The sequence below is a fragment of the Triturus cristatus genome, chromosome 4_2 (assembly GCF_964204655.1).
Source record: "Triturus cristatus chromosome 4_2, aTriCri1.1, whole genome shotgun sequence".
Classification (NCBI taxonomy): Eukaryota; Metazoa; Chordata; class Amphibia; order Caudata; family Salamandridae; genus Triturus; species Triturus cristatus.
In genome coordinates, this window is record NC_140586.1 from 936399669 (window position 1) to 936410079 (window position 10411).

The 10411-nt window shown below is 42.3% G+C and overlaps 1 protein-coding gene across 1 annotated transcript in view; it reads right to left on the minus strand.

Moving 5' to 3' along the window:
- Positions 1-3334: 3334 nt before the first annotated feature.
- LOC146838967 (uncharacterized) overlaps positions 3335-10411 on the minus strand; it is a 158401-nt gene continuing 151324 nt past the window's right edge. Inside the window, exon 4 of the mRNA XM_085603003.1 lies at positions 3335-8473. Within this exon, the coding sequence (XP_085459129.1) occupies positions 5162-7816 (2655 nt within the window). The 5' untranslated portion in view covers positions 7817-8473 and the 3' untranslated portion in view covers positions 3335-5161. The remainder of the gene's footprint in view (positions 8474-10411) is intronic.

Genomic DNA, 10411 nt, shown 5'->3' on the forward strand with positions numbered 1-10411 from the left:
ATCGCTGGGGTGTTTGGTGAATTCTTGAGAGTTCCTTCGAGTTGCCGGCATTGGTGGAGATCTTGGTCGATCTGATGAGATGGTGGCATTCTATCATGGCGTTCATGTATGTGGTGCGGTCTTCCAGCATTTTGCTGTTTCGCCAATTTTTTTTTAGACATCTGCATGTGCGCCTAGATTCTTGGAGATCGGCGGTGAACCAGGTGGCCTTCATGAGGTGTTGTATGTCGGGGATGCGTGTTCCTGTGCACAGTTTGAGTTCCAGCTGTGTAGTTCTTTGGCTGCAAGGTTCACAGAAAGAAAAGTGAATGTAAGAAGTCAAACTGACTTTTGGCCCTTGTCTGTGACAGCTGAGGACATGTGACAAGATTTAAAGGCATCTTTATTGCTCATTCCCTTTGTGAGCAAGCAGAACAACTGTTGTCAGCTTGCTAGACCGGAGAGTAGGCCCGAGAAATAGCTCATCCTGATTTAATCTGGCTCACCATTGCGAGTGGGCAAGCTGAATTTTTGAGACCTGCAAAGGTTTCATTTCCAAGTTCTGAAAGTGACCTCGTCCCAGTCTACTGGATGTCAACCTAGTGTCCTAGCCTCTATCTCACACCAGCTTTATAAACATATCGGCTAACATCTGTTTTAAAGAGAACCAGGGGCGGAAAAATAAACATGTTTCATAGTTATTTGGTCTACCCATTCACAAAAACAAATAGAATAATTTTCATATCCCTAGAAGGATTATCCTGAGTAAATGTCCAAACATACAATGTCCACAAATATGCTGTTGTAGGTACACTCCTGGCGACCACGAATGCTAGGTATTATAAGACATGAATGACTTATTGCTTTAAATATGAAACATAAATAGGTGTTTCCACTGTAACAAGTGGGTTTTTCGTTTAGGATATATAGGGATTTATGGTCCCATTAATATCAACAGCAAACAATTTTTTAGAAAAATACAGGATTATGTGATTAAGATGTTTGTTATGGTGAGGTGGCTGCATTCTCGCTCACAATCCCGTAGTTTACGGACTGATACGTCTTTGTACAAAAGATTGGGCATGGAGCATGCTATTTATTTCTTCTCTTCCCTTCACTTACTTATGCACAGAAATCTTTCAACTCTTGTGACTTGACATACTAATCTAAAACCACTACACACACAGATGAATGGTATTTCTTATTCTTTAATTTAACGGGGTGTAACATGGGAAATATGTCACAGATCTCTCACTTTTTGCTTGGATCCAAAAACAAACACTTTTTACTTTTTCACTCTTCTTGGCTTTGTTTTGGTTTCACAATACTAACTGAGTTGGGGATAATATCTTGGTGCTCGGCTGGGCTAACATACTGCTGCAGCTCAGTAACCTTCATTATTGATCCTGCACTCTTCTGAAGTGAAGTACTTGGCCTGGCTATCACGCAGCTGCAGCTCTGTGACCTTCATTATTGATCAACCACTCTTCTGAAGTGAAGTAATCGGCCTGGCTATCACACAGCTGCAGCTCTGTGACCTTCACTATTCATCCTGCATTCTTCTGAAGTGAAGCCTTGTGCTCGGCCTGGCTATCACACAGCTGCAGCTCCGTGACCTTCATTATTGATCCTGCACTCTTCTGAAGTGTGCTCGGCCTGGATATCACACAGCTGCAGCTCCGTGACCTTCATTATTGATCCTGCACTCTTCTGAAGTGTGCTCGGCCTGGCTATCACACAGCTGCAGCTCCGTGACCTTCATTATTGATCCTGCACTCTTCTGAAGTGTGCTCGGTCTGCCTATCACACTGCTGCAGCACTGTGACCTTTATTAATGGCCCTGCACTCTTCTGAAGTGAAGCTTTGTACTCGGCCTGGCTATCAGAGAGCTGCAGCTCCGTGACCATCATTATTGATCCCGCACTCTTCTGGAGTGAAGCTTTGTGCTCAGCCTGCTATCACACAGCTACAGCTCTACGACCTTCAATATTGATCCTCCACTCTTCTGAAGTGTGCTCGGCCTGGCTATCACACAGCTGCAGCTCTGTGACCTTCATTATTGATCGTGCACTCTTCTGAAGTGAAGTATCCGGTCTGGCTATCACACGGCTGCAGCTCTGAGACCTTCATTATTGATCCTGCACTCTTCTGAAGTGTGCTCAGCGTGGCTATCACACAGCTGCAGCTATGTGACCTTCATTATTGATCCTGCACCGGCCGGGCTATCACACAGCTGCAGCTCTGTGGCCTTCATTATTGATCCTGCTCTCTTCTGAAGTGAATCCGCATGCTCGGCCTGGCTATCACACAGCTGCAGCTCTGTGACCTTCATTATTGATCGTGCACTCTTCTGAAGTGAAGTACTCGGCCTGGCTATCACACAGCTGCAGCTCCGTGAACTTCATTTTTGATCCTGCTCTCTTCTGAAGTGTGCTCGGCCTGGCTATCACACAGATGCAGCTCTGTGACCTTCCTTATTGATCCTGCACTCTCCTGAAGTTAAGTACTCAGCCTGGCTATCACACAGCTGCAGCTCTGTGACCTTCATTATTGATCCTGCACTCTTCTGGAGTGAAGCCTTGTGCTCGGCCTTTGCTATCACACAGCTACAGCTCTAGCTTTCAGAAACCTGTTAATAACCAAAAGGCCTGATTTAGATATCGGGGGACGGGTTACTTCATCACAACGGTGATGAATATCCCGTCCGCCGAAATATTAATCCAATTGGATATAATTGAATTCATATTTTGCCGGATAGAATATCTGTGACCATTGTGATGGAGTAACCCGTCCGCCGAGATCTAAATCAGGCCCTCAATGTTTCAACTTCTCGGTCTCCTCGGATTTAATTGAATGATGATGGAAATGATCATCATTTGTTCTACATCAGAGCTTCAGAGGTAAATGTCAGTACTGCAAGGGTTAACCCGGAGAGCTGCAGCTCACATTCTCCTGCTTCAGAGGTAATTGTCATGCACTGAAGGGGTTAACCCAGAGAGCTGCAGCTCACATTCTCCTGCTTCAGAGGTAAATGTCATGAACTGCAAGGGTTAACCCAGAGAGCTGCAGCTCACATTATCCTGCTTCAGAGGTAAATGTCATGCACTGAAGGGGTTAACCCAGAGAGCTGCAGCTCACATTCTCCTGCTTCAGAGGTAAATGTCATGCACTGCAAGGGTTAACCCAGATAGCTGCAGCTCACATTCTCCTGCTTCAGAGGTAAATGTCCTGCACTGCAAGGGTTAACCCAGAGAGCTGTAGCTCACATTCTCCTGCTTCAGAGGTAAATGTCATGCACTGCAAGGGTTAACCCAGAGAGCTGAAGCTCACATTCTCCTGCTTCAGAGGTAAATGTCATGCACTGCAAGGGTTAACCGAGAGAGCTGTAGCTCACATTCTCCTGCTTTCACTTCTGCTTTTCTACACAGTTCTCTGGCCGCTGTCACAGAACCATTAATGATGCATAAAATGATCAGAACCACAGCCAGGTCTGAAGAATCTTCATTTTGTGCTTGTTAAATTGTTTTGAGTGTGTTGGGTTTATATGTTTTATTACTAATCTCCAGAATTAGCTGAAAATACCCTTGTTAGTCCAAGCATTGTTCATGGTGTTGATTTTACAGGCAGCATGGTCTGGTGTGCTTGGATTTCTTTCGTTATAACTCTCTCACAGAATAAAAACCAACAATCTTTCTTTACTTTTAGTCCACTTTCTGCTAGTCTCCCAATGGGTTTCCTGATATTTCATGTTTTTCCTAGCTGTAGGGAAATAAACAATAGCAGAGAATAGACACTTTTATAATTTTTCAAATATATATATTTTTTTTCTTTCCTACTAGTTCAGTCTTCTATCCCCTGCTTTTTATTAGCTGGTATTTGAATGTCCCGCATTCTTGTAATTTTATCAGTTTCTATAATTCCTTCATCTCACAATAACTGCACTTTTTTGCTTCAGTGCACACCCACAGATGGGTCAGTATTATTGATGATGTAATTAAATTATTACCAAATTCACTTAGCTCTATGTTTATTTCTATGTGTGTTCAGTGATGGTGGTGTGATCGCTGATGTCTTTGTAGGTGTGAAGATTGACTGAAGCTCTTCACACATTCACTGCACTGGAATGGCTTTTCCCCTGTGTGTGTCCGCTGATGTTTATATAGGTCTGATAAGTGACAAAATCTCTTCACACAATCACTGCAATGATATGGTTTTTCGCCAGTGTGTGTTCGATGATGTTGTTTTAGGTTTGCAGATTAACTAAAGCTCTTCCCACATTCACTGCAATGGTATGGTTTTTCTCCAGTGTGATTTCTCTGATGGTATTTTAAGTCTGTTAATCCACTAAAACTTAAATGGTTTTTCGCCTGTGTGTGTTCGCTGATGATTCCTTAATGTTTTAGATTCACTAAAGCTACTTCCACATTCACTGCAATGGTATGGTTTTTCCCCGGCGTGTGTTTTTTGATGCTGTTTTAGGTGTGATGATTGACAAAAGCTCTTCACACATTTACTGCACTTGTATGGTTTTTCCCCTGTGTGATTTCTCTGATGGTATTTTAAGTCTTTTGATCCACTAAAACTCTTCATACATTCACTGCACTTAAATGGTTTTCCTCCTGTGTGTGCTCTCTGATGCTGTTTTAGGCTTGGTAAATATATAAAGCTCTTCCCACAATCGCTGCACTTGAATGGTTTTTCCCCTGTGTGTGTTCGCTGATGAACCTTTAATGTTGATGAGTTACTAAAACTACTTCCGCATTCACTGCAATGATATGGTTTTTCCCCTGTGTGTGTTCTCTGATGAACCTTTAATGTTGATGAGTAACTAAAACTACTTCCACATTCAATGCAATGGTATGGTTTTTCTCCTTTGTGTGTTAGTTGATGAACCTTTAATGTTGATGAGTAACTAAAACTACTTCCACATTCACTGCAATGATATGGTTTTTCCCCTGTGTGTGTTCTCTGATGAACTTTTAGGTCTGATACTTGAAAAAAGCTCTTCAGACATTCACTGCAATGATATTCTTTTTTTCCAGTGTGTGTTCTCTGATGGAGTTTTAGGTGTGATAAATATATAAAGCTCTTCCCACATTCATTGCACTTGAACAGGTATTCCCCAGCGTGTGTTCCCTGATGCCGTTTTAGGTGTGCAGATTGACTAAACCTTTTCACACATTCACTGCAATGGTATGGTTTTTTCCCCAGTGTGTGTTTTCTGATGCTGTTTTAGGTGTGATGATTGACAAAAGCTCTTCACACATTCACTGCACTTGTATGGTTTTTCCCCTGTGTGATTTTTCTGATGGTATTTTAAGGATGATAATTGACTAAAGCTCTTCACACATTCACTGCACTTAAATGGTTTTTCCCCTGTGTGTGTTCGCTGATGATTCCTTAATGTTGTCGAACACCTAAAACTACTTCCACATTCACTGCACTTGAATGGTTTTTCCCCAGTGTGTGTTCGCTGATGAATCCTTAATGTTTTAGATTCACTAAAGCTACTTCCACATTCACTGCAATGGTATGGTTTTTCCCCGGTATGTGTTTTCTGATGCTGTTTTAGGTGTGATGATTGAAAAAAGCTCTTCACACATTCACTGCACTTAAATGGTTTTTCGCCTGTGTGTGTTCGCTGATGAATCCTTAATGTTTTAGATTCACTAAAGCTACTTCCACATTCACTGCAATGGTATGGTTTTTCCCCGGTATGTGTTTTCTGATGCTGTTTTAGGTGTGATGATTGAAAAAAGCTCTTCACACATTCACTGCACTTGTATGGTTTTTCCCCTGTGTGATTTTTCTGATGGTATTTTAAGGATGATAATTGACTAAAGCTCTTCACACATTCACTGCACTTAAATGGTTTTTCCCCTGTGTGTGTTCGCTGATGATTCCTTAATGTTGTCGAACACCTAAAACTACTTCCACATTCACTGCACTTGAATGGTTTTTCCCCAGTGTGTGTTCGCTGATGATTCCTTAATGTTTTAGATTCACTAAAGCTACTTCCACATTCACTGCAATGGTATGGTTTTTCCCCGGCGTGTGTTTTTTGATGCTGTTTTAGGTGTGATGATTGACAAAAGCTCTTCACACATTTACTGCACTTGTATGGTTTTTCCCCTGTGTGATTTCTCTGATGGTATTTTAAGTCTGTTAATCCACTAAAACTCTTCATACATTCACTGCACTTAAATGGTTTTCCTCCTGTGTGTGCTCTCTGATGCTGTTTTAGGCTTGGTAAATATATAAAGCTCTTCCCACAATCGCTGCACTTGAATGGTTTTTCCCCTGTGTGTGTTCGCTGATGAACCTTTAATGTTGATGAGTTACTAAAACTACTTACACATTCACTGCAATGATATGGTTTTTCCCCTGTGTGTGTTCTCTGATGAACCTTTAATGTTGATGAGTAACTAAAACTACTTCCACATTCACTGCAATGATATGGTTTTTCCCCTGTGTGTGTTCTCTGATGAACTTTTAGGTCTGATACTTGAAAAAAGCTCTTCAGACATTCACTGCAATGATATGGTTTTTCCCCTGTGTGTGTTCTCTGATGAACCTTTAATGTTGATGAGTAACTAAAACTACTTCCACATTCAACGCAATGGTATGGTTTTTCTCCTCTGTGTGTTAGTTGATGAACCTTTAATGTTGATGAGTAACTAAAACTACTTCCACATTCACTGCAATGATATGGTTTTTCCCCTGTGTGTGTTCTCTGATGAACTTTTAGGTCTGATACTTGAAAAAAGCTCTTCAGACATTCACTGCAATGATATTCTTTTTTTCCAGTGTGTGTTCTCTGATGGAGTTTTAGGTGTGATAAATATATAAAGCTCTTCCCACATTCATTGCACTTGAACAGGTATTCCCCAGCGTGTGTTCCCTGATGCCGTTTTAGGTGTGCAAATTGACTAAACCTTTTCACACATTCACTGCAATGGTATGGTTTTTCCCCAGTGTGTGTTTTCTGATGCTGTTTTAGGTGTGATGAATGACAAAAGCTCTTCACACATTCACTGCACTTAAATGGTTTTTCCCCTGTGTGATTTTTCTGATGGTATTTTAAGGATGATAATTGACTAAAGCTCTTCACACATTCACTGCACTTAAATGGTTTTTCCCCTGTGTGTGTTCGCTGATGATTCCTTAATGTTGTCGAACACCTAAAACTACTTCCACATTCACTGCACTTGAATGGTTTTTCCCCAGTGTGTGTTCGCTGATGAATCCTTAATGTTTTAGATTCACTAAAGCTACTTCCACATTCACTGCAATGGTATGGTTTTTCCCCGGTATGTGTTTTCTGATGCTGTTTTAGGTGTGATGATTGAAAAAAGCTCTTCACACATTCACTGCACTTAAATGGTTTTTCGCCTGTGTGTGTTCGCTGATGAATCCTTAATGTTTTAGATTCACTAAAGCTACTTCCACATTCACTGCAATGGTATGGTTTTTCCCCGGTATGTGTTTTCTGATGCTGTTTTAGGTGTGATGATTGAAAAAAGCTCTTCACACATTCACTGCACTTAAATGGTTTTTCGCCTGTGTGTGTTCGCTGATGATTCCTTAATGTTGTTGATTTCCTAAAACTACTTCCACATTCACTGCAATTATATGGTTTTTCCTCTGAGTGTGTTTTTTGATGATACATTAATCCTGAAGAGGAAATAAAACTACTTCCACATTCACTGCAAGTGTATGTTTTTTCTTTCTTGGTTAGTGTCTCTGAGTCGGGTATGTATTTTTCTACATCTCTTGACCGTGCTTTCTGAAGGGCCAACATGACCGATAAAGCACTTGTGTTATTCTCACACTCCATGTATGTGTGTGGTATTTAGCACGTTTGCTTTCCGAATAAACTTTAAAGTGCAAAGGTCACCAAATACTCACCACACTCATAACATGTGCAAGGCTTCTTTGTGGGTGATTGTGTCTTTAGAAAGGATAACGGTTCTGCAAGCTTGCGGGTAAAGATCCATCGTCCTTCTGGTCGGTGCACACTGGGAAAGTACTCTGTGTTTTATATAGCAGAACCCCCATTTCTTTTAACTTTCAGTGAACTGTGCTTTTTGCTGGTTGCTATGGAATGGCCTGAAAGAGTTTACAATACACCTCTAGCACTGAATGGTGGTCTGATATCACTTTAGGAAGCAGAGTACTGCAGTAACCAACTCATGATCAGAGCTGGTACTGGACATGTTTACACAAGAAGTGGTTGATCAGTGTTGCCTTAATTTTCTAGGAGGTCATTTCTTCATCTTGAGGCACGGAGGTGCATAGCTGAGACTCGTAGAACCACCAAATTGCCCTTGACGGTACTTCCAAGATCTGTCAGTTTATGTTCAGGTTCGGCTGCCTCTGTCGGCACTTATGTTTTCCTGAATACTGGAACTCAATGTTTCTGACTTTGTTTTCGCAGATTTACAGTATTATCTTCATTATTCTTAAACATTTTTCTGCAATCAAGGATTGTTTTCTGTCGGATGTAAAGAGATTTAAAATTACTTAAATGGAAAATACAGGAATGTGCATATACAATTTTTTATTGGTTGTAAAAGCATCTAATTTATTACTCTTGTTGAAACTTATGAAGACATATTTAAGACATACTTAACCATACAGAAATATTTACATAAAAGTTCCTTTGAATATGCTACAATCTTACTTATTTCAGAAAAGGTGTTCATAGAGTAAGTTAGCAAAAAAAGGGCGCTCGTTTAGCACACATATACTAGTTACAGCTTTAGGTAGATGCATAAGGTCAAGGTTTTGTTAAAACAAGGCAAAACCAAAAGAAATGATGGACGGAGTGTTGAACATTGCAAGCACTCACCCCCAGTCAACTGATCTGGGTTTAATCCATCACCGTTCTTTAGCCCACTCTGCCACCCCAGTTCAGACATGGCCATATGCAAATCAGTCTGACCCTGTGCCTCATGGGAACAGTCCAGCTCGAACTGCCAAGCCATGTCTTCCTTGGACCGGAAACAAGCTTCCTAGGACCGGTTTCTGGCATTTCAGCCGTCTTCAGCCAGGCTTGCTTGAATCCAGTGGCAAAGTGAGCAAGGGACTCACGTCTGAGCATACCCTGCCAACTTATGGCGAACAAAGCAAAACCAAAGGAAATGATGGACGGAGTGTTGAACATTGCAAGCACTCACCCCCAGTCAACTGATCTGGATTTAATCCATCACCGTTCTTTAGCCCACTCTGCCACCCCAGTTCAGACATGGCCATATGCAAATCAGTCTGATCCTGTGCCTCATGGGAACAGTCCAGCCCGAACTGCCAAGCCATGTCTTCCCTGGATCGGAAACAAGCTTCCTAGGACCGGTTTCTGGCATTTCAGCCGTCTTCAGCCAGGCTTGCTTGAATCCAGTGGCAAAGTGAGCAAGGGACTTACGTCTGAGCATACCCTGCCAACTTATGGCGAACAAAGCAAAACCAAAGGAAATGATGGACGGAGTGTTGAACATTGCAAGCACTTACCCCCAGTCAACTGATCTGGGTTTAATCCATCACCGTTCTTTAGCCCACTCTGCCACCCCAGTTCAGACATGGCCATATGCAAATCAGTCTGACCCTGTGCCTCATGGGAACAGTCCAGCCCGAACTGCCAAGCCATGTCTTCCCTGGACCGGAAACCAGCTTCCTAGGACCGGTTTCTGGCATTTCAGCCGTCTTCAGCCAGGCTTGCTTGAATCCAGTGCCAAAGTGAGCAAGGGACTGACGTCTGAGGATACCCTACCAACTTATGGCGAACAAAGCAAAACCAAAGGAAATGATGGACGGAGTGTTGAACATTGCAAGCACTCACCCCCAGTCAACTGATCTGGGTTTAATCCATCACCGTTCTTTAGCCCACTCTGCCACCCCAGTTCAGACATGGCCATATGCAAATCAGTCTGACCCTGTGCCTCATGGGAACAGTCCAGCCCGAACTGCCAAGCCATGTCTTCCCTGGACCGGAAACAAGCTTCCTAGGACCGGTTTCTGGCATTTCAGCCGTCTTCAGCCAGCCTTGCTTGAATCCAGTGGCAAAGTGAGCAAGGGACTCACGTCTGAGCATACCCTGCCAACTTATGGCGAACAAAGCAAAACCAAAGGAAATGATGGACGGAGTGTTGAACATTGCAAGCACTCACCCCCAGTCAACTGATCTGGGTTTAATCCATCACCGTTCTTTAGCCCACTCTGCCACCCCAGTTCAGACATGGCCATATGCAAATCAGTCTGACCCTGTGCCTCATGGCCCTTTGGTTTTGCTTTGTTAAAACAAGAACAGCTTTTTGAGTAAGAGATGGATCAGGAAGACATCAGGATGTTGTGCCATACATCAAATCTTATTGTTCACGGACGTGCCTGGTTTCATACACAATTAACTATTTTTTCAGGAGGATTCCCCTTGCTGTTG